Genomic DNA, 24,093 nt, shown 5'->3' on the forward strand with positions numbered 1-24,093 from the left:
CCCACAAAAAGAAACTTACTTAGAAAAATAACCCCACTTAGCACTAAAATCCTTTATTACTGTTATTCTTTCTTTCCACCTCTGTCCCCGCCTCCACCCATAACAAACACTGACCAGCATGAACATACACCAACACCGGTGCTCTGCCGTACTCTTGGGGGAGTGCTGTCGTTACTCTCCAGCCCAACTGCAGCCATTGCAGTTGTTCACTTCTTCTTCAGGAGCTCCGTCATCTCAGGCACTGCCTGCAAACAGCAGTGCCAGGGTAGCACCCGCTTCCCCTCCACCCCCACCAATGGGAGATCCCAACCCATGTGAGATCCCAACCCCCCATCACACCCCTGCCCACCACCCACAACTCCAGGGCCGTGGGTCACCCCAGCTCACAGCACTCCCCACTTCCCTCCTGCTGAATGGAGCCTCTTAATTATTTAAGAGCGCTACATTTCCATTAGGTGGAAATAATGCATTCGTACAAAATTTATTAAGGAAATTGTCTACATGGTGTTTCTTCAGAATGTGACTTTGTCTCTGCCTAACGAAAAGGCCCGTGCTCACCGCTGAGCCAACGGGCATTAGTTCAGGAACGGCATTAAGTGCTGGCACAGTTTCTGCCCATGCCTCTGTGGAGCTGCTGTGAGCTCACAGCGCTGCCATGTAGGGCTGTGTGGGCAGCCCACGTGTGAGCTGCAGGCACTTGGACATGGCCTGGAGCACAGGACAAAACTGCCAGCTGCCCCCAGTTTCAGTAAGGCAGCAAGCCCACTCAGAAGAAGTGCTGCAGGCTGGAGACAGTGCCAACTCTGTACGTTCATACTTTATGAAGCTCAAAAACCCATTTCAGTACCTATGTGCAGTTTTCTCTCAGAGCAGCTCACATTCAGGAAATGTGAATGCAGGCTGAATTGAAACCCGGTCCTCTCAGCTTAATGCTTGTGGGGACCGAGTTTTGACACTGAGAATAATGAAGTTGTATAGCCAACTCTTGTGCAAAACAATCCAAAGCCAACACCCCATTAGGTTCTATCTACCAATCTAAACTGTCATTACATCTGACAGCTTTCTCCCGTGCCCAAAGCTGAGCCTCACCTGAAATAAGTCTGCCACCAGTCCATAGTCTGCCACTTGGAAAATTGGAGCTTCTGGATCCTTGTTAATAGCCACGATGGTCTGCAACAACAGGAAAGCAGCATGTGAACACAGTGATCATCGTGTAGGGGCAGATGGCACAGACAGGCCTGACCTGAGGAAATGGGCCGACTCCTCTCCTGGCTGCTTGGGGCAGAAGGCAACATATTGCAGCATTTAACAAACATCTTCCCATTCTGCTTCTGGAACCAAACCCAACCCTGCCACCCTTAAAAGTCAACCAGCACGGGAGTCTCCGACCCTGAGCCAAGCAGGCCTAACCACCACTGCAAAGTATGCAAATCCCTCCATTGCTCACATTATGCAGGGCTCTCCCTCCCTTGTTGAAAATGTCTGGAAAAAAAAACCTACAACAGATTACCTGCAGTATTTAAGCCATAACATTACAGAAATAAATCAGAGGTAGCACTTAAAATAACTGTAACAGAGCCGTGCCAAAGGCCCCCGTACTTACAGCAGGCCATGTAATTTATTGTGTCACCCAGCAGAGAAACGCACGTGATCTAAATCCCAACACAGCAGTCCAGAAAATGCCTTCCCCAATTTGAACTCTTTCCTAAAAGGTAAATCCCGTCGTAAATGTCTGTGACTGTTCCCAACAAAATAAGTGTGGGTGTCCAAAGCTGAATCTCCAACAGGATGGGGAGACTCCATGCAGGAGGAAAGGAAATTCATTACAAACAAGCAACAGCTCATAAAATGATCCTAACACCCGCTGGCCTAAACCACAGCACTCTGCCACTGCCTCTCCACCTCAGTGCTACCACTGCAAGCTCAGATCTGAGGCAACAGATTCCCCAGGACAGCTCTAACCAACATTTCCTCCCCACGCCTACCTGCCATGCCCAGGTAGCTGCAGTTGATGTTTCTCATATGCTTTGCTCCCTCCACTTGCCTGACAAAATTAATGGCTCGGTAGCACACATCAGTGGCAATAACTCAAAGATAAAAGTTCGCAAATCCTGCATTTTTAAGCCTACCGAAACCTCCTTTCTTCACAGCTCATTTGTATCCCATGACCTGCTGTAAAGGAGAACCACATGGTTTACACAGCGAGGCAGTACCTACAGCAGAGCCCTGCTGCTGCCTTCTCACCAGCTATGAGCACAGAGCTACAAGCATGCCAGCACTACCAGCCCGACACCTTCCTCTTCATTTTATTTGTTACTCCTTTGGCAAACGTGAGCCTTTGCTAACAGCTCCACAGCACAGGAAGCAAAATCCAGGTTGTGATCACCACGGATTTTAATTCAATAGACTCTAGCTGTGCTCTGAGGCTCCACCATGTGTTCCCAGAGCTGCTCCCGGGGACACAAGGATCCATGGCTGTAGAGGGCAGGACAGTCAGGCTGAGAGGGCAGAGAACACAGCTGGCTGGGCATCCCCAGTGAGCCCTGCTGTCAGCTGGCCCCAAGCACCTGCTCTCACCAGGCACAAGGTGTGCAGGAACTGCACCTCTCAGAGCCTGTCACTTCAGCACACAACACACCTCCAGCCACAAAGCCTGCAGGCTCAGCTCTCTGCACTTCCATCTCCAGGCCCACAGCCCTGGAAGGCTCCCTAGGAAATGCTGTGTCACACTGACAAAAACAAAGCAGCAGCAGTTAACAACAGCATCTGCCTTCAGCTGCAGTTGGCAGCCCTGGCCCTCCTCTGACAGCTCTTGCTGAAGGGACTTTTGGAAGATCTGGATCTCTACCTCATCACCGCAGTCAGACTTGCCATGCTAAGAAGCAGCAGCATCGCTTCTTGCAACGACAGCAATGAACTTTTGTAAGTTACATCTCTGAGAAAGAAAAGATACTTTAACTACCTCAGGAGGGAATTAAAACAAGTAAGGGAAGCAACGAGGACCTGCCAGGCCTCCTCCAAAGCTGCATTTTCTACCTTGCTGTAAGAGGACAGATAAATTATTCGCTTCTCTCAGTAGAAAGCAGCAGAACACCAGAAAGCATATCCTCAAGTGTGTGAGCCCACAGCGCCAGACAGTGCACAGTGCCAATGGGAGGACGGGGAACAACCCAGGGGCAGTTTCCGTGGCTGCAGAACTCTTCTGTTTGCATAAATGTGAACCTGTCAGTAACTCCAACACCTGCACTCAGGATAAAAGGAAAGCAGGATGCACTTAAAACACATGGAAGTAAAACTGAATTACTGTTTACGACAGGAAAAAGCGCCATTTCTGGGTGAAAATAAACCCTAAGTCCACTTCTCCTATCGACAAACTTTCTCTTATTTGATATAAAAACCATCTCAAAATATCAAACGTGGCACTGGAAAAGCGACAAAAGCAGAGGTTTTGCAGAGGTGGCTGTGTGGCTGTGACAGCACTGCACCAGCACTGCTCCTGCCCATGCTCTATGCTGACCCTCCACCCCTGATGTCTCCCTGTTGCTGCACAGCAAGCAGGGGAGGCTGCACTGACCCCGTTTCCACCAAGGCACTGAGAACACACCACTGCCCACACCTCTGTCTCCCTTCTCAGCAGTGACCTTTGCCTCTGCCCATCAACCGTCCTTTAATTCTGGCTGTTTCTTCCCCAGCTGCATCCACTACAGCAAGAATAGCTTGTGTCCATGTGAAAGGGGGAGGCCCAAAAAAAGGCCACTGCAGCCACATTTCCCCCAGAAACATCTGATTTAAATAACTGTGGGCAAATAGAACTAAAAAGCAGCACGGATCACCCTACCATGCAGGTTGGCTTGTGAGGATACACACAGTCATGTGAGCTCCCTGCAGTCTGTCACTGCTCAGACACAAAAGATGTGTGATGGTTTTACAAGCTACTCCAACTCCTGGCTGCCAGAAGGACAAATCCAACCCAGCAAAGCATCTGAGAAGTTCCCTGGTGCAGAGAAACAAATCAGTCCCTTTCCTCTACAATTGCACAGCGGCAGGCAGGAGCTTTTTACTGTGTTTTGTTTTTAAGTGCTTGGCACCTGACAGTAGGATGCAGCAAGGAATTCTGCTGCTCTTTCCAAACATTGCCCTGTGGACCAAACCGGCAATTCCAGTTGCAGATGATTTGCTTTGGCAACTAAGGAGTTAAACCTTTTAAAGTTTTACTGCCATTTTATAATAGGTTTCCATTTGAATAGCTAAATGCAGGAATGTCAGACACATCTTTTACTTTATGGAGTAGTAAGTTCATAATTCAAATTACACATTGTTATGCATGAATTAATATGTCATACTCTGAAATAAACGCAAAGGCATCTATTGTATAGAATTCAGGCGTGTGCCTTTTTGTTGCTGTTCTTTTAATGAATAACTGAATTAGCTCTTAATACTTTGGGCTTCGTGCAGCCCATCTGCGTTAGGTGTCCCACCACAATCTCACTCAGCAAGGCTTAGTGAGGCATGTTTTAAGGCAGCAAAGTGACAATAGTAACACTGGAAAACATGGAAAGTTCATTAAAGCGCTGATGAGAAATGAAGAAGTAAACTCTCCTCCTTCCTCAAAAACCTCTTCCAGCAGACCCAGCTCTAACATACCTTACTGTCCTTCATCCCGGCCAAGTGCTGGATTGCTCCAGATATTCCCACAGCAATGTAGAGCTCCTAGAAGAAAACAAAAAGGACCCGTTGTCAGTATCCGCCACAGTTTTGGTCAGCTCTCACAAGCCTCGCTCAGGATCAATTACACATGGCCACTTTTATAGGACAGTGGTTGTCTATATTAAATGTGGCTCACGATTGGTTCCCTTTCCCACTTTGGGATGCAGTTGTAAAAGGAGAATCCCAAAGGAGCGTCTGGCAAAGACAGATTAGAAAAAATAGAGATCTGCATCAAATGTAAGGCACTGCTCAGACAGAGGAGAGGGCAATCAGTGCTACTCATGACCCTAGGGATGAACAAAACAAAGACCGGGTGAGATGACGGGCAAATGGATAATGCATTTCCTAGAGAGAAATCCAACATTTTGGGGGCTGAGGCCTCCACAACCCTCCCAGGATAAGACAGAACACAAAGCTGGAATTCAGGTGCTTACACCTTCAAAAAGGCTCCTCTATGGCAGGATAAAGCATTTCAGGCACAGAAGTGGGCTACCACGGTTTCCACTTGTGGTGACCATTTCTATTACTCAACCCAAGCCTCAACATACACATGCCTTAAAGCTTTTCTCCCTCCCCATTCACTACCAGTTTCTGTGGTGGGTAAGCAAAGAAGTGCTCAGGTAGGCACCGCACCACGCAGGAAATTGTTATACTCTGCAACTGCCAACCTGGCATCTCCAAAGAAACTTAAAACAGGTGAAGAGTTATAAGCAAAAAGCTCTGCGCTGACATCAACTCAGAGCAGAAAAGGAGTTTTTTCCCTTGGGCTGAAAACAACCCTGTCTGTAGCCTACCCAAAACCATGCACACGTTCAGCTCACAGTGACAGCTCTTCCACCAGCAACACAGTCCAGGCAGCACTCAGACCCACAGCGCTCAGCTACCCAACTTCTTACACTCACAGTCACAGAAGAGGCAACTGGAGCACACAAAACCAGCTGGGGATCCTCTGTCAAACCAATTCAAATGTTGTATTTCTATGTCCTTATGAAGACACAAGCTTAAATATTTAAGAGAACTTGTTTTTCATCACCACCACAGTTAGTTTGCATTTAAGAACATACAGACCTAAATCAAGAAGTGATCTTTGGAGTCAGAGGGAATAAGTGGGAGAAAAGAGATCTTGTTCTTCCACAACTTAAGATGTGCATTACAGTTAAGCAGCTTTTAACACAGCAGACCAAAGCACGGCTATAGAACAGCCACCAACTAAAGAAGCGGCTGGAAACGAAGGTGTTCCAACACAGAGAGAAGGCAGCCTGCATTTCCTATACAGGCTGACAGCTGTCATATCAACTGCAGGAAAAAAGATGACTGCTTTCTGACACACCTACAGCTACAGACTCCACCTATTACATTCACTTTTAAACAGGGACAGGTAAATGAAGAATAGCTTGTGTAGAAAAGATCTCCTTTAACAACTGAATGGGAGGCAGACAGCAGGAACTAAATATCTCCTATTAGAGTGGTTTGCTTTGAAACTGAAGCACAGAATCTGGTCTGCGTATCTGCACAAAAGCATCGCAGCTGTTGAAGAGGCTCAATTTCTGGGTCTCCACTGCTTCTTAGAGCATGGATTGGTGCTGGAGGTCAACTCACTTTAACCACAGCTGCACTGTAATACAATATGCACATGTAAGACCTCATAGTAAGAATGCAATATTTTAATTATACCAAATAAAAGAACAGATGTTACAGAAGAAATCACTCTAACATCATATAGTCTTTAATATAAGCTCTTTTCTGAAGCACATTACTGTAATGTGATTTTTTTGTTTAGAGCAATTCATTAAATGCCAGTCATCCAGACTACCAGATATTCTTATCACTCTGTTTAACATCATAAGGTTCGGTCCCTGGAAGGAATCCAGCTAACCAGGAGCCAGATGCCTACGTATATATTTGACTAAAATATCTGGGAAAGACAAAGATGCTTCATTAAAACAGACATTTATAAATTACCAGGCTCATCTAGAGAGCCTTTGTTATGCCTTTAAGCTGTGCCCTTCTAGGTTATGTGCTCTCAGCTCTCCAGCCAAAACAACTGACTGCTCACTGCCTTGCAGCACCAATGGTGGAACGCCTCAGCAACATTTTCACACAGGTAACACGTGACACTATGCTGCCTACATTAGTCCAATGCTGCACAACAGATGTGATGGATTAAATCCTCATTTAAATTTATTCTACTATTTAGGAAAAAATGAGACCCGAATGATAAGGATTTGGGTCTGCTCAGAGCCCTCCAAGGAAAAAACTCAATTACACATCTGGAGACGTCAAGAAGGCTTCCAAAATTCTTATCTCTTTCAGTTCCTCTCAGGATAATCCCCTTGTTTGGATGCTTCCCCTGAAATCACTGACCTCTATTCCGGCTTTAGCTGAGCCCTAGCACTTCTGCTGTGGTAGTGCTCCCAGTCCCAGGCCAGGACTGCAGCCACAGGCACTATGAAAGAAAAACAGGGAGGAACATGGAGAGCAGAGCAGTGCCACAGAGCAGCGGGATTCCAATTACCAACACGTGGCCATTGCAGCGGAGCACACGGGGTCTGGAAAAGGATCTCAGCTCTTCAGGGCTCATCTATGGGGGCGCAGGCCAGGGAACAAAGCAGCACAGTACACACTGCATCACACTGCTCAGGTGCCAACAAAGATGGCTTTACACCAGCCTCACATTCCTGCTTTTCAGAGCCCTAGAAGCTGCTCTAATCACTGCTGTCAGATGACTGATCCACAGCCAGCAATTAGAGGCACTTAAAACGAAGTCCAGTGTGTGAAGAGGCATTTATGCACTCCCTGATGCTTGCACATGAGCAGGCTCTCACTGCTGCCAGCACTGTGCTGCACAAGAAAAACGACACAGCAGACAGATTCCACACCAAAGGGCTCCCTGCACTGCCTGAGATGAAGCTTCAACAGTAATTTAAGGGGGAAAAAAAGGGAAAAGCAAAGTCTTGGTGGTACAAGAACATGGCATCAGAGAGAACTGTCTTCCCTCACAGTAACTTAATTTCACATAGAAAGCATTTATCACAAATACATCAGTGTCACACCACGAATCTTTGTATGCCACTGTGTGTGTAATGGAGAGCACAGTGACAGAAGCAAGCAGCCAGGAAGCTGAACAGACCAAAAGGCCCAGGAGCGTATGGAGCAGGAGAGGAGGCACAACCAGGAAACACCTACACTAAATACATGCTGCTGCAGAAAAGGCTTCCTGTGTCAGTAGCACCAAGACAAGTGGAGGCAACAGCTTCTCACAAGGGCTATAGCAGTGCTTGACTGCATCTTGCCACACAGCATCCCACAGGGCACTTCCAGGAGGCAGGGCCTGAATGGTCTTGCCTATATCAAAGGCAAGATTCCAAATCAAGAACCCAACTTCTCTCATTTGCCGTATTAATTATTCATCTAGCATAGTTTTGTGGGTTTGTTCCTTCCACAAACTCTCACAAACACGACCCCAGTACATCGTGTAGGGAGAGGCAGTGTACGTTAACCATTTAGCCATCCTAATTCCCATTTCTGGTGGCATATAACATTACTTCACTTTTACTGATGAGAATATTTTAAAACCCCTTAGGCCGCCTCGAGGCAGCTGGAGCTACATTTGTGTAGGTGAATGACAAGTACAGTTTTTAGCTGCAACTTACAGTGATTTTGAATGCTGTAGGGTACAACGGTGCATCTTTCACAGGTGCAGCACAAGAGAAGGTGGCTACTCTGCAACAGGGCTGTCAGCTGCTATAGATTTTTATGTCAGCCTTTGAATTATACCAAAAACCCTTCAGTGTACATCTGCTCATCACCCCATCGGTGGCATACATTTAAACAAGCTGGTCTGATAAAACTTCTTAGGCACGCATCCTCTTCTTAAAGGCAGCTCATTGTATTTCCTTTGCAAGAGTGAAAGGATGAAGGAATCAGAAGCCATTATAAGAACTGCTTCATACACAAGATTCCTTCCAACTGCAGGCTATTAACCAAATAAAACGTAACTTTATGTAGTTACACACAGTTGTTTTTTCTAATTCCAAATGTAACTGGAATAAAACATGCGCTGGTGTGACACAAGTTCTTATATCACACTGTACATCAAATATCCTGCACTCAACAGCAATGCTGTCCTATACGGCCCATTCAAGAAGGGCACATTACTAAACTGCATCCCAGCCACAGTCTCTTCTTCACTGCGAGTGCCTCTGATGAGACAAGATATGTAATTACTCTTAAGCGTGGTTAGGGTGTCTGCTGGAGTGCAGGGCCATACAGCAATTTCTTTTTGCTCTCGAGGGAAAAGCACATCAATTGCTTTCAGCTAAATGCACTCACATATGAATATTTTAGTACAATTTAATGTTTCTGCACCAACCCCCAAGGAGCAGTGCATCAATTTGTGAACATAGTTTCCTTGGAGTTAAAAGCTACACTGGATAATGCAGGATGAAAGGGGTTGTCAATCCTTGGCTTTTTAGCAAGTCAGAGAAAGGTAGTCTGTAAATTCAGTCCCAGCTGCATACAAAGTTTGCCACTACAAAGCTACTTTTCAACACTAGTGAATTATGAGGTATTCCTACAACTATTTCCCAAGCCCCAATGTTTTCCCAATGTTCTTTCCACCTGCTCACTACCAACAGCCCAGCCATTACACAACCAAATGTGCACCTGCTGGTGCATTCATGACACACACAAATTTAAGGCACAAACAACACGGTCCCACAAAGAAGCTAGCTGAAGGTGGGAGAAACTAAATAACGTATCACACACCTGAATGCAGAAGCTGCTGTGCGCAACAAATGAGGAAGTAATGAACACCCTGTCATCAAAGCAAGAAGTCAGTACCAGCATGATGACAGGAGTTACACTTTTCCTGAACCTAAAAGAATGAATTTGTTCACTGTTAGAGATTTTCTGTAAGAGTCAGAGACCAAAACTGAAGTTAAATACTGCATTAAATGCAGCTTGCTTCAGTTTCCCCACACTGCAAGGAGTCTGCAGGCACCTACCAAGCATTAAAACCAAACATCACTCTTGGTTTTCAAAGAGAACCTGGCTAAGTGAACTACTTTGTATTTGGTGGCCAAGCAACCAAGAAGTACGAAATACAGGAATAATATCAATAATGTGATACTGCCTTCCCCCTTCCAACTGCTCCCAAAGCAAGAAGATGACTATCAACTGCCAAAAAGCCACGTGCTGTACAGAAGAGGACTGCCTTGTAAGATACTGAAGTATATGTGAACTCAGAAAGCATCCCATCACTTTGTAAGAGAAGCGGAACATGAGGATTTCCACTGCTCTGTGGAAGGCCATTCTGAGGCTTTGTGCATCTCACTGCCAGGAATTTCTCCCTTGTTATTCCACTTTTCTTTTCCCCACTTCCATACCATCCCACTCCAACATTTTCAGTCTAACGTAACACACCAAGTCGGAAATCTACCACCCTTTTGATGTCCCTGCAATTCATAACAACCAAGGAGAGCCTCTGGTATGAAACTGAAGCACAAGCACTGAAGCTGAGGTCAGCAAGTTTTCTCCCAGCGATCATACCAGAACTGCACTGACACTGAATTCCCACGTGCCCCCCTCACATGAGATTTCTCAGCACGTGCAATGTCCAAGAGCAGCTGCCTTCTGTGCAATCACACCACACTTCTAGCACAACCATCTCAGCTGGTGCCAATTATTACTACATCATACATTTCCTCACTCCTGCCTTCTCAACTTTTCCATCTCAGTCTCTCATTATCTCTTGCTGGACCCGTATGCCGTGCTCAGCTTTGAAAGTAACAACTGCAAGAGAATGCCTAACTGGATGGATCACTGGCTGGCTGAGTGGCTCCTCTGCACTGCACCCTTCTTACCAAAAACCTGGGACAGGCCTTCCAGCTGTGGTCCACCAATGGCCAACCCTGGATGGACACCTTTACTCTTATAAGTGTGAAAGAATGGTGTGGCCACATCTTCCTCGCTGCCAGTTAAGACACCTGTATGGAAAGCTGAACCCTGAAAGGACACTGACTTGGCACTGACTCTGAAGAGATTAAACTAGAAGGATGCACTTCCAGAGAGCAGAAGATCCTTCTGAAGTCCAGAGAGCTGCAATCATCTAAAAATGAGCAGGACAAACCAAGAAAAAGCTACTAACAGAAACAAACATAATACACTCCCTGCTTCAGGAGCTGGAATCAAATTATACCAAAAAAGCATTACCAAAAATCCAGGCTAAACCAACAACAAAAAGCATAAATCCCAACATGAACAAGAAGCTCACAGTTAGAGCTCTGTGGCTACTTTGGAAGTGAACACGTACTGTAATAGGACTAACTCTCAAACAGAAAGATGGTGAAACGCCCCTCCTTAATCAACTGCATTCTTGCATTACTTTAAGCGAACGACCTGAAACATTTCCCTGCTGGCAGTTTGTTCACATGTTATACAGTGAGCACCTGAGGAAGCTGCTGCGAGGTCCTCGTGTCCTATGATATATTACCAGAGCCGTGCTCTTAAAAAACAAAGTCTGTTAGGAAATCACTGAAGGACCAACAACCAAAATTAGTCTTCTTTCACCAAATTCCCAATCAAAAGCAGAAGGGGAGAAATAAGCAGATCTTGTAGATGATTACCTTCTTAACCAGAGATCACACCAGAAATACTCCACACACACTGACAGGCAGAAGAAGCAAGTCACCTCCCCTCCTCCTGAATTCCTAACTCTTCTCTCTCCCTGGGCTCAAAACCAACCCAGTTCCAGTCCCATAAAAACAATGCATTCCAGTCCTCCATTGAGCCCAGGCCAGAGGCTATTCATAGAAGAGCATACACAGATACTTTCCCAACAGAAACCAACAGCTGCAGGGGACAGCAGGCCCATCTCTAACTCCAGCTGCTCTTCCTATCCAAGATTCTTTCCCTGCTTAAAACCCACATGCCCAGACAGATGTGTAAATCAGAAACCAAAACTAACCACAAAAACTCAGGACTCTGTTAATACAGCTGATCAACATGCAAAGCTGCTTTGCCGTTTTCCAGACAAAACATTAAAAGTCCTCTCAGAACTCCTCTAGGAAGAGGAAGCAGCCACTTTGTAGAGGATTGGTACAACTGCCCATATAACCTTCAGCTGAACAAGAAAGTTCAGTTCTGCTTCACATGAACTCTCTTCCAATGCACAGACTTATATTCTAGCTAAAGAACCAAGAGGACTGTGAAGGGACATTGGGAATGTGAAGTCAAGGAAGTGCAGCTTTAAATCTTCTCCCAACAATGATACTGACCCTTCACACTGAAAAAATCATCATTCTATTAACTAACTCTGCGGGCTTAGTAGCAATTCAAACTGCACTTCCATCACCACATTTCCAAGCCACTGTAAGCTGTCCCTGCAGGTATTTCTAGCTACAGGAAATACCCAACAGTTGGAAACAAGGTGTGTGTCATTTTCAGTACTTCAGATAACTCACTACTTAATAGTTATTAAGAAGGATATGGGAAGATGAGAGAGTAATGCACCAAACTGCTGACAGAAAGATGTAGCACCCTGCAATAGTAACAGTTAGGATTATTTATTGACGCAACAGTGAAATACCCATTCGTTAGTCAGGGAGGTTTCTGACGACACTGATGTGGTCCTGTGATGTGGCTGTGTATTCTTCTGACTTTCACACATTGCTATCACCTATCTGTGGCAAGCATCAGCAGTATTTCTTCATCAAAAATCATCCTTTCTTTAAATTTCAACCTGTTTATGTGCCTTCAGCTCTAGAAAGAACATTCACCAATGAGCCTTGACACACACAACCCACAGTCGACCTACATTTAGATTAGCATTTCCCCCTTTATTAGTGGAAATTAGGTAGTGAAAAACCAAGGACAGTCAGTCTCAAGCCCCTTTCAAAATATGCAGCTAAATGACACACAGCACACTTCCCTGGTCTTCTAAAGGTCTGGTATGTGACAGCCAACGCTGCCTTCTGGGGAACCTACAGTTCCATATAAACTGCTGCTACATTTTCTGACCTAGTGTTGATATGATTAACTGGAACCATTTGCCGAGAGCAAGGTGCAGCTGCATACTCAACCTAATGCCCAGTGTCTGTGATCAAAGAAAGCAGATCACAGTTAAATACAAAATTCTTTTAACAAAGAGAAAGTATTACGCTGAGTTTAGAGCTAGGCTGGGCTATTTCCAGAAAGATAACACTGGATGTTGTGTTGAGGGACATGGTTTAGTGGGAGCTATTGGTAATAGGTGAATGGTTGGACTGGATGATCTTTTAGGTCTTTTCCAACCTTAGTGATTCTATGATTCTATAACAACTACATTCTATACCCAAAGAAAAACATCAGAAAGGATTAGGGCTGCATTTGTAACAGGTACAGCTTCACAGACATTAATATCACAACTACCAAGATTTTGGGATAATAAAATATGCAAACAGACCGACCTTAACTCTTATGTTTTATATCCGTTCTTCAGACCCTGCTTGTCTTGTTTTTAACGTTGGTTACCATACAGATTCACAGCTTAATTGCTAGTGTGCTGAGAAATGTCTCCATCCAGCCCTTCAATAGGGTTATCAGCAGAAGGCCTTCACCTTAACTAAAAAAACAGCAAGAATTCCTATTCACATTCCAAGACAGAAGAGCTGAGAGGCACAAAGAACGCTGCTCAAGAAAACCCAGCGGGAAGAACTGGCAACAGACTGCAGGAACCCTGAATTCCTGCCTTTGAGATTTCCAAAGTACAGCTCTATCTTGTCTGATACATTACTGGAAAAATAATAGTCATAGTTTGCTTTGACATGCTCTTACTAAACCATTCACAAGTAAAAAGTCACTCTTCGGAGCCTTCTGCTTCCATAAACCCTCATGAGAGATAGCTGCTTACTGAGGGACTGCATGCTTATTATAGCTCAGCACATACATCTGATATCCACATGGGCCCACACTGTCGACCACTCAACATCTCCTCATTTCAGGACATGCTAGCATACATTCTATCCCACACTGAGATGAGCTCCATTTGCACCTTCCTGTTTTACAAATGCCTAAGTGTGCTTTATCTGTATATCCATTTCTCCACATTTCACTGCCTCGTAAGGAACTAAAAAAAAAGAAGCGTTTCAGACTTGTACAGGAGAGCAAGCCAGCTCTTCCCTGCACTGATCCATAAAGACACATGCGGACAGAAACCATGGCCCTGTATCTGGATGCATAGCAGGAAAGAATTCTCCAAAAATGAAGATATATACTGGAGTATGCTTCTCCTGATCCCACTACGCAGCAGCCAACTTGCAGATCCACTTCTGTCTCAAGCGCCTTGCATTTTTATCTTGTACAAAAATTTTGCTTAGAATGTAACGCAGCAACAAAGTCACAGTTAGCAAAACTCAAAAACGAAGCCATCATCTAAACTACCTGTAAAGGTTTTCCAGAGACCATGCCACACATCAGCATCATTTAAAGTTTATGCTGGCAATGACACTTTTTGGCTCATCAGCGATGGCTGTCAGGAAACTAAAAGAAGTTTAGCACAGGCCACTATTAAAAAAAAAATCTAGCATGCAAAAGCTCTATCAGAACTACCTGCAGAATAACCTCTAATTGGACTAAAGTGGAGATTCACATCAAAGCTTGCTGCTGCAGTTCTTGCAAGTGCATGTTTAAGTGACAGTATCATGCCAGACACACAAAGGTTTTCCTGTTAGGTTCAGTAGAAGCTTAGTTCATTGCTTTGAAGGAACACGTATACTAGAAAACACCGCAGTTCTCTTATGAGCTATATTTCCATACTTACTGGTGCTACTATTTTACCCGTCTGTCCAACTTGCAGGTCATTAGGAACAAAGCCAGCATCTACAGCTGCACGGGAAGCTCCAACTAGTTGAAAGAAAATATTTCCAGTGTTTTCTTTTAAAATATTAGCGACTCAAATTCATACCACCATAAAAGCACACGCATTGCACTGAAGAGTCCCACACACTACGGGTACATATTTAGAAACTTCCCTCTAAAGAGCTCTTAAAGTAATCCCTCTCCAAAACACTGGCAGAAACTTCCAAATACTAAATGCTAATGCACTTCATAAGCAACAGGAAATCCTTACTCCCAGCACCAAAAGGCCATACATTTAAAACTGAGGATTTCAGTCTGGCATATTTCCAATATTTTTTTCTTGTTGCTTTGTCAAAAGAGGATTTTCCCATATATGCCTTCCCATAACATTCCACCAAGTTTTAATAGAACACATGTGCCATCTTATATCGCTGTCAAGCTCGGAAGTCAGACACAGTAAAGCAAAATATCAAACTGAACTTGAAAATGCCACATGGATATTTAATCGGTGAAGCCAACAATTAGAAAACAAAGCCACTCATGTAAAAACCCTATTGATTCCTAAATGTAAAATCTAAGGCTAATGCAGTTCAAATGTTAGCACAAACAGCTCCTCCTCCCCCAGCCTTTATGTAGAATATTCTGCTGGAACACTGCATGCAGTTGGTTTTCTCCAACTAAAGGAAAAACGTGGCACAAAGAGAACCACTCCAACCATAAGAACTGGCATTCTGTAAAGCAGGATGCAATTTCTACTTTACAGTTTCACTTCCTGCTTATTGAGCTCACGCTCTGGAGACTTGAGACCACATGGACAAACCAGAGCTTAGTCATAAAATAGAATTAACAGGTTTTTAAGAACATATCTGATAGAGATACGAAAAGACTTAGATGAGCACTGCTTTTAATGTGATCGTTATAAAAATTATCAGGATTATAAAAAGGGGGGGAATGAATTTACCTGCAGCATTCAATTGGTCCGCAAGATCATACAGCAACTTAAAATTCTCACCACTCTTTAAGCCTCTTCCTTAAAAGAACAAAAAGAAGATGAAGAAAGAGTATAATACGCTCTAGGATTTCTTGTTACTCACAAACATTCTGGATTATTATCTGCATTTACAAAGGCAGAAGCATATGTTTGCATTGGTTATTTTTGGAGATAATTAAATAGTATTTCACATGTTGAGATTTAGCTTTTTTCTTTGTGATAAATACTATATATACACAAACCAACACCACTCTCGCTGTTGTTAGCATCATCAAGCTCCCCCTTTGAAATCAGATAGACAGGATTTTTATGCTCCCCCTGCTGGCTTTAGTCAGTGTTTCCCTACAGACATTACTTAGTTGAGCTGCACCATCACAGCAAAGCACAACAGCGTACTACTTACCCCCCGATACAACCACTCTTGCACTCGTAAGCTCAGGCCGGTCACTTTTTGACAGCTTCTGCTCAATCCATTCTGACAGACCAGCGGGTGGTGGAGGGGTCACTGTTTTAATCAGGTTAAAAAAGCATCCACAAAGAAAAGGATAAAGTATGTGCTTTCAACCTCCCAAACTTCAGTTCAAACTTAATACACAAGTCCATTCCAGAGCTACCTCTACCACAAGATTTTAATTACCATGAATATTTGCTCTATGATTCTGAGTTACAAGCCTTATTACTTGTAGTTCTTTATCCTGCAGTACAAGACAATTCTAAGTTTAATGTGCATCAGACTGCACTAAATGAATGTCTGTTGTATAAGCAACATACTGATATTAACCCAACATAATAACCATGGTTCTTTTAAAAGACAGGCAATCAAAGCCAACTATGTAGATTGCTCCGAAAGTAATGCCTCCTATTTATGTCTTTGGAAACTACAGCAGCTACAAAGAGCACAATATTATTTGACAGAACAAATTCCCAGCTACAAGTATCTCTTTCTCAGTACACCACCCTCAGCACCATTAGTTGTGTCCTTTCACCAGCAATGAACAAAAGCCTTTATGCAGCACCCACTGTTGCCACCACTGGAACACACCACCCACTCTTCACTGTGCACACATCCACTGTCTGGTCTCCAAAATCATTCAGCAAGTGTCAATGGGTGCCACTTTTTCCACATGGAGGAATTTGGTTCCAACCCTTTGCTTCACATGCACTTCCACATCAGGAGCCATTCTGTCAGAGTGCCCCTCTGCTGCCATCTGTCTCATGGCAACAAAATGTAACGGAGTACCCGTGCGAAAGTACCACCTCTAATGTTGTAGACCAACATGATCAAACAGGAGGCATTACTTTTGGAGCAGCCCCTGTAAACAGTACAAAGACAGTACAACGTGCCAATGCCAGATCTCAAGCAGCATGTCCACTAACTTCTATGCAGGTCAGGAAATACATGATGGTTCTGGGGCACATACTCAAGCCTCCCAGACAAAGGTGAGGACTGCGAAAGGTGATGTAGGGGATACACAGCACGTTTCTAATGATTGCTTCTGCTGGACTTACAGCACTGTCATGAAAGGGCCCAGACTGAAAAACAGCAGAGATGATCAAGCCCTGGGACAGGCAGCCCAGAGCGGCTGTTGCCAGTTTCCACCTGTGGAGGTATTCAAAACCCAGTTGGATGCAGACCTGGAGAACCTGCTCCAGTGTTCCTGCCTGAGCAGAGGAGTCTCCAGAGGTCCTTCCCAACCTACACCATTTCATGACCCCGAGACTGCAGATTTCTCTACAATCCAAGCTACAGAGATTTCATTAAAATAACCACTTAAACTGATATAAAACAATGATGGAGTGTTCTCAATCCAATTTCAACTACCACTGATGTAGCTCAATGCTATAACGACCTATCTTGACTGAAATACGACTAATCAAACCAGAGCTGTGGACTGCCAGCAACTGCAACTTGTGCCCAATTCTGCTGTGAAAACCAGCCCAGCTGTAACTTCAAATAAGGAATAGTTCTAAGATTGCTATGGATGAGGTTTAGGCAGCAAGTAAAACAGGCACAAATAATCCGTGCAGAATCTGTTTTCTGGATGAAGAGAAAGAAGTGAAATGACAACCCGTATTTTCCCCTACCAGATGACAACAACCAAGTACCAGTAGGTAAAAGGAAAAAGCTGAGATTATCAATGTGCTTTGACAAATACTCCTGCAGAACATCAGCCCACAAAACATGAGAGCAAATGCTCACCTTTTTCCACGCTGGCGCTGCCGCCGCTCGTTGGTGCAGCCTCAAAAGATGTTCCCCGTACAGAAAACACTTTAATTGCTTCATCACACTGGACAGTGCAAAGAACATTTCCTAGCAAAGAAAGATCATGTTTTTACTGAAGACACATAATACAAAGTTCCTGCCAAAAAGAAAAGACTTACACAATAACACAATCTATAATACTGCTGCATGACTTTGTGTTTACTGTGAATGAAAACGTAAGGTACTTATTTCACAGCAAAGGCTGCAAAGAAAACTGAACTCAGTGCTGCAACACCAGGTATTAATAAATAAAATCATCTTGAAACTGTCAATTACTGAAAAGTAGCTAAAAAACAACAGGCAACCACAAGCTGACAGCGTAACTCAAAGTACCTCCTTGATATACATAGTTCAGCCTTGTACAGTAGCATTAAGAAACACAAGAAAAGAGTCCATCTCTGAATTAAAACAGAGGGCCAGAAAAGAGGTACAAAAAAGAAAAAGGCTGATAAAAGAATTACAAATTACATCAAATATTATAAACAATCAGTGCAATGTCTTCATAATTAGAGAAAATAACCCTGTGGCAGCTTAAATCAGAGCTAATGGAAGTCATATTAAATAATGTCAGACAATTAACTTAATGCTTTATGTTTTACAAAATCAAATCAGAAATACATTAAACAAAGGAATTGAGTATGTATAAAGGCTATCGAATTCTACTAATTAAAGGGAAAGAGCTGGATCCCATCTAAAATCCTACAGCACCAAAGTTACCAGTATGGCTTGGATTCTCACAAAGAGGGCATCACGTTGGATTTTTAAGCAACTTAGATTGTAAGGTGAAAAGTCCTAAAATAATCCAGTGTTCTGACAACAAAAAGTTACCAGTATTAGGCACTTCATGGCATGAGCACCACATCTCTGTTGTGATTACTTACCTGCATAGATAGTTCTCACGAAAGTGTTTGGTGATTTAATCTCAATGATGTCAGAAACAGGAGCGACGTCAAGTTTAGCAGCCACTCTGGGAAGAAGATTCTACAAGTCAAAGATTAAAAGTCAGCAAAGTAAATGCTGGTATCTGCACGCTGCACATGAGAATATGCAAAGGAAATAAGGTGAAATGCACATATTAAATAAAGGAACATTTGCTGACCTGATTTTAAGCTCACAGATTGCTGTCCACGATTAAGAAGGCACATACAACTGTAACATGACTGCAGGACTACTCACACTGGTTTAGCAGCCAAATAAGAACCCAGGGCTGTAATAACATTAGAAATGTTATGGTCCTTACAGTAAGCAAACCCATAATTGAATATCTTAAATTAGGAGGCTTATTTGCTTCAATAATTTAGACCTGAATATAGATGCAATCTACTCGGAAAATTGACAATTATGGATGGCTGAGTTCTTATAACAGCACTTCAAGAGAAAAACAAAAAGCATTTTGGAAGCCATTTATCAGAGACAACAGCAGGAGGAAAACACGACTGTCCTGCTCAAAAAAGCCAACAATTTACCATTTTAAAATTAATATTAGAATATATATCTCCCTACTCTGAAATCAGCTCTAGAGAATGATTTATCACCTTTGGGCACGGGGATAAAAAGAGCAACAGAAGGCGCTGGGAAATTAACAACAGCACGAGCTTTACTTGCTCTCTCTCCCTCTCCTAACCTGGTACACCACAGAACCCCATTCAGTCATCCTTACTCAGAGTAATGACAACAGTCACTGATTCACCCCTCCAGAAAAGCACTACTCGATGATGGGAGCATAAACTTTAAAGCAAGATATTAACCTTTACTAAGGCACTGCAGATCACAAATACATGAAAAATGAAATGACTGAGCCTTAGGGCATGTAGGGATTTCTCTTAGCAAAATTACAATTATATGGATTGATATTGATTAGAAGTAAAAATAGAAGGAAGGCTGATGTCATTATTCATTCCGTATTGGCAGCATTTCCAGAGTCCTTTTTCTCTAATTCAGCTGCACCACAACATTACCAGACTGTCAGTACCAAAGCTTTCCATATATTTAAGCACATTTTTAAGCATGCACCTTTTAAAAAGTTCTGAAAAAAAACCTATTTTCTTCACAAAATGTCTTACCTAGATCTCGGATCTGTATTACTTATTATATGTTTACAGACATCTCAATCTACACAACCTACAACACAGATGCACTTCCTCCCCAAAAAGGATTTGCTGCTGATAGGTCTGCACGCTTTCATTTCAATGTGAAAATCATGTAACAATCCTAATCATACTAGAAGCGAAACAAAAGTTACCAGGTTTTCATCTCCAATTACTGTATTTTCATAACACTTTCAGATACCTTTCAGTATTTTGTGTTACACATTTTATACACTTTGCCTTAAGCATATACAATTAGTCTATTACCGCTAATGAGCTTCCACAACACCCCTTAGTTCACAAGTCATAGAATCATAGAATTACTCAGGTTGGAAAAGACCTCAAAGATCATCAAGTCCAACCACAGCCTAACCATAGTGCCCTAACTCTAACAACCCTCTGCTAAATCAGATCTCTGAGCACCACATCCAAACGGCTCTTAAACACATCCAGGGTACGTTTAAGTCAGCCCACAGGAGAACTCAGAAGCAGCTACTGGCTTCTTCAGTGCACTATTGCTGTATTTTTAGGGAACACTGAATTGTCCATGGCTGATCTGCAGACCCCTCTCAGGCACACATAAAGAAGTGCCTCTATCTGTTCTGCAGGAATTGTTGGATGCATTTTGATTTACCTTCCCAAAGGCAGACGCTCCAGCACAAATGTGGGTGTATTTAAATTGTTTCTGAGTTTCCAAAATCAAGGGAGTCAGCTCCTCTGAGAACACAAAAATACAAGTTTACAACTAGTGTATCATCAGTCACAAATCCCAGTGCTGCTTGTTCTGCCAACAGATAGGAACGAGTCTCACCTGGTAGAAATCCCTTGTACACGTCGTGCTGAGCCACAAGAACTTTTGCAACACCCTGCACCTTGCTGAGTTCTTGTGCTACCTGTGATTACAAATGAATCATTATTAGTTTGCATTACAACAGCACAGAGGCTTCAGCCAAACTCAGAGCTCCACAGTGGCAAGCACCACAGACAGACAGCAGGAGATAGATAGCCCCTAGCGCAAACTGCTTGCAGACTATAGATTAGTTCAAAGTGGAACATAAAAGCACATCATTTCAGAGTGAGAACAAACCTTACAGAACAAGCTGCAGATCTTCTGACTCACAGCAGGGCAGAGCAAACCAATCCTGGGAATAAGAGAACTACACAGCAACACAAACCTAGCAAAGATTGCCTCATACAAGAGACTACACGGCCATCTCCTGTTTTATTACAACAACCAATAATAATCTCACTCCAAGATAATTACCAAGCATTCTAACATAATCAAAGACAACAATCCTATATTCCTTTACATCAGTCAGTATCTACTTGCAGAGGCACACCATGCAAATAAAAATGTACAGTGATGTTACAATCTTTGCCCAAATTTCAGCAGCAATCCTTTGCAGCTGACCGCCTATTGATGTGACGTCTATTTTCAATGCTATCTTTATGCAATTTTGTCCTTTCTATTTGCAGAAGTGAAGTTTAAATGATGAAAGGGCTATTGCAGATCAGAGAAAAGACTGACAGCAATGTCTGGAGGCCACATGCATCACCCCCAAACTAATGCAGTTTTACTAAGTTTGCTGAGAATCAGCTTTACCCTTATTTAACAAGAGGAAACAAATAAATACCCCATAACAGCTGCTACAGAATAGCTGAGGAACTGGCTCTTTTGTCCTACTAACACAGACTCTTACACAGCTTCAAAAAGTCATAATTTCATTTTCTGTGAAGAACTTTTTCCCCAGCATGACATACATTGCCAAACAGGCACCACGTACTTCGGTACTGAACCCTACACAAACAAAGCATTCCCAATCACTGTTCTACTATCCAAGTAACAAAAAAACAAAGAATGAGGAAATCAATGAATCCACAGACACATCAGGCTTCTTTTTGATGTTGCTACTGTTTTGGTTTTTACTTTCTTGATCTAGATAAGCACGTCTCCAAACTCAACCTTGAGCACATGAGTTTCAGTTTAGAATCAGTCTGCAACAGTAAGGTTTGTTCAGTTACTTGTCAATTAGATGCCCTGACTTGTGCCTCCTGCACAAGACAGCATATGGCCCTGCCAGAATCACAGCTCCTAGGCAATAGCCTGATATAAAAAAATTAGATTTAGTTATTTTTCTTGTTCGTGGCAGACTACATCATGCTGGGGTAAGAGTGCCCCTTACGGACTAATGATACGCTGTCCCCAGACCTTGCACCACACACATGACTTACTTTAGACATGAGCCATATGAGTCAAGAAACACTGATTTCAGGTTTTTGGCTTGCAGCCACTCTTGCTACACTACCAGCAGTGACCATGAGCAGGCAGACACTCAGAAGCCTCACCTGACATTGCACCCTTTCATTTCTGCCCATCTCTCCTTGCACAGCGCAAGGTTTTTTCTCCCAGGCTCTCAGCACTTTCAAACTTTACAGGAGAATATTGTTTTAAGAACTGACTGTCCTACAGCCTTATAAAAATGTGCTTGCTTAACTTGTAACAGCTTATACTGATATTCTCCCTTGTGAAATGAAAACAATACCCACATTTCCACTTCAGAAGAGAAGCAGCTCAAGTGCAGCACATTTCCTGTAGATTAGCAATTCATGGCACAGCTCCTTTTCACCAGATTTATTCTTCAAGCTCCCCAAGATGCTACCACATAGAATTCCACTGCATTCATTAATTCATCCCAATGAAAACTGGATCTCCCACCTTGTCACAACTGGTCCCAGCAACCAAACAGGAAACTTCACCTCCGAGACGTTTTGCTGCAGTGACTGCATTGAGCGTAATGGGTGTAAGAGTCTCATTGTTGTGTTCTGCTATGACCAGCGTACTCTGAAACCGGTGCAACACCAATGCCTTCCAAAAGAAAAAAGAGAGGGGAGTTGGATACTTTGCATGTAAATAAATGTCAAACAAAACAGAGTAATTCTAGATCATTTCTGTTAAGCAGGTGGAATATTTCTGTCTAATAATCTAGTAATTATAAGAAATGTACAAACTTGGTTGACTCCAGCACAGCTACCACATGCAGCTTCACAACTAAGACCTTCACGGGAAAATACTGAGCAGCCTTAAGAAGAAAGCTGTAATAAGACACATTTAAGCTCAGTTGATCAACTGAAACACATAAAGAGCAAACACAATTCAGTGTGAGCACAACACTGAGATATTTCATGGCTGTAAACTGACATCCACATGAGGATTAGACAAGTGAGTCAAGGATCCCAGGAAATCAAGAGTAAGTAGCAGTAACTTGTCTTATTGATTTATTTCCCCATTCATTTTAACCAAAATCTTTGCACAGAAATCACTCTGTTGTAATCAATTATCGACAAGGACAAAACTGTAGGTAGTAAGTAGCAGGACAGCAATAAGCATCAGAGGCTCCCAGTCTACAAACATACCAACACAGCCTGCTGAACAGCACCAGGTTCAGATGTAGATAATCTGTTTTCCATCACAACACTCGGTGCTATTGACTCTGCTACCACAATACAACTGTGCTTAAATAATCCTTCTCACCAACTCACTGTCCAGACTAACAGAATAGTCTGTTAGTCTATAATAGACTATAATAATAGAAGAAATATAGGGAGGCAAATAACTAACCAAAACTAAAGACTGGACAGTGATTCTTCAGACCTATTTTCTAAGCCTTTTTCCACTCACAACAAATACGTACACAATGAACATTTAAAGCAGACAATAAAGCTTCAGAAAACCTGAGGCTGAAATCTGGATGTGGACTTCAGCCATGCAAGCTGTATCATCAGCACAACAGACTTCACACAGAGAAAGCAAACACAAGGACTTCTCTGAAACTCATCTTAGTATAAGGATATAAACAAAAAGGTACATTTCCACAGAATAAGGACCACGATTTGTCATTTTGATTAAAACAAGAAGGAATCTTGTAGAAGTACTCTGCATTTCACCTCCTGTGCTTAAGGCTACTTGTTGTGATTAAAGATTATAAGAACACTTGAAGCCAACTGCCAGTAACAAAATATTTCATAGAATCACAGAATGGCTCACAATGATCATCCAGTTCCAACCCCCTGCTGTGTGCAGGTCACCAACCAGCAGCCCAGGCTGCCCAGAGCCACATCCAGCCTGGCCTTGAATGCCTGCAGGGATGGGGCATCCACAGCCTCCTTGGGCAACCTGTTCAGTGCGTCACCACCCTCTGGGGGAAAAA

The 24,093-nt window shown here is 43.1% G+C and overlaps 1 protein-coding gene across 2 annotated transcripts in view; it reads right to left on the reverse strand.

The window, feature by feature from the left end:
* Nucleotides 1-22: 22 nt before the first annotated feature.
* The window catches only part of ETFA (electron transfer flavoprotein subunit alpha), a 28,503-nt gene continuing 4,432 nt past the window's right edge, over nt 23-24,093 (reverse strand). The window contains exons 2-12 of one of the 2 annotated variants that reach the window (XM_072345447.1): nt 22,602-22,751; nt 20,697-20,778; nt 20,520-20,602; nt 18,680-18,779; nt 17,736-17,846; nt 15,939-16,040; nt 15,506-15,574; nt 14,507-14,589; nt 4,645-4,710; nt 1,090-1,170; nt 23-245 (exon numbers count right to left, since the gene is read on the reverse strand). In XM_072345447.1, the coding sequence (XP_072201548.1) occupies nt 207-245; nt 1,090-1,170; nt 4,645-4,710; nt 14,507-14,589; nt 15,506-15,574; nt 15,939-16,040; nt 17,736-17,846; nt 18,680-18,779; nt 20,520-20,602; nt 20,697-20,778; nt 22,602-22,751 (966 nt within the window). In that variant the 3' untranslated portion in view covers nt 23-206. Of the gene's footprint in view, nt 246-945; nt 1,171-4,644; nt 4,711-14,506; nt 14,590-15,505; nt 15,575-15,938; nt 16,041-17,735; nt 17,847-18,679; nt 18,780-20,519; nt 20,603-20,696; nt 20,779-22,601; nt 22,752-24,093 lie in introns of those variants that run through there. The other variant, XM_072345446.1, reaches the window with a different exon arrangement.

This window comes from Excalfactoria chinensis, chromosome 10, assembly GCF_039878825.1.
Source record: "Excalfactoria chinensis isolate bCotChi1 chromosome 10, bCotChi1.hap2, whole genome shotgun sequence".
NCBI classification, from domain to species: Eukaryota; Metazoa; Chordata; class Aves; order Galliformes; family Phasianidae; genus Excalfactoria; species Excalfactoria chinensis.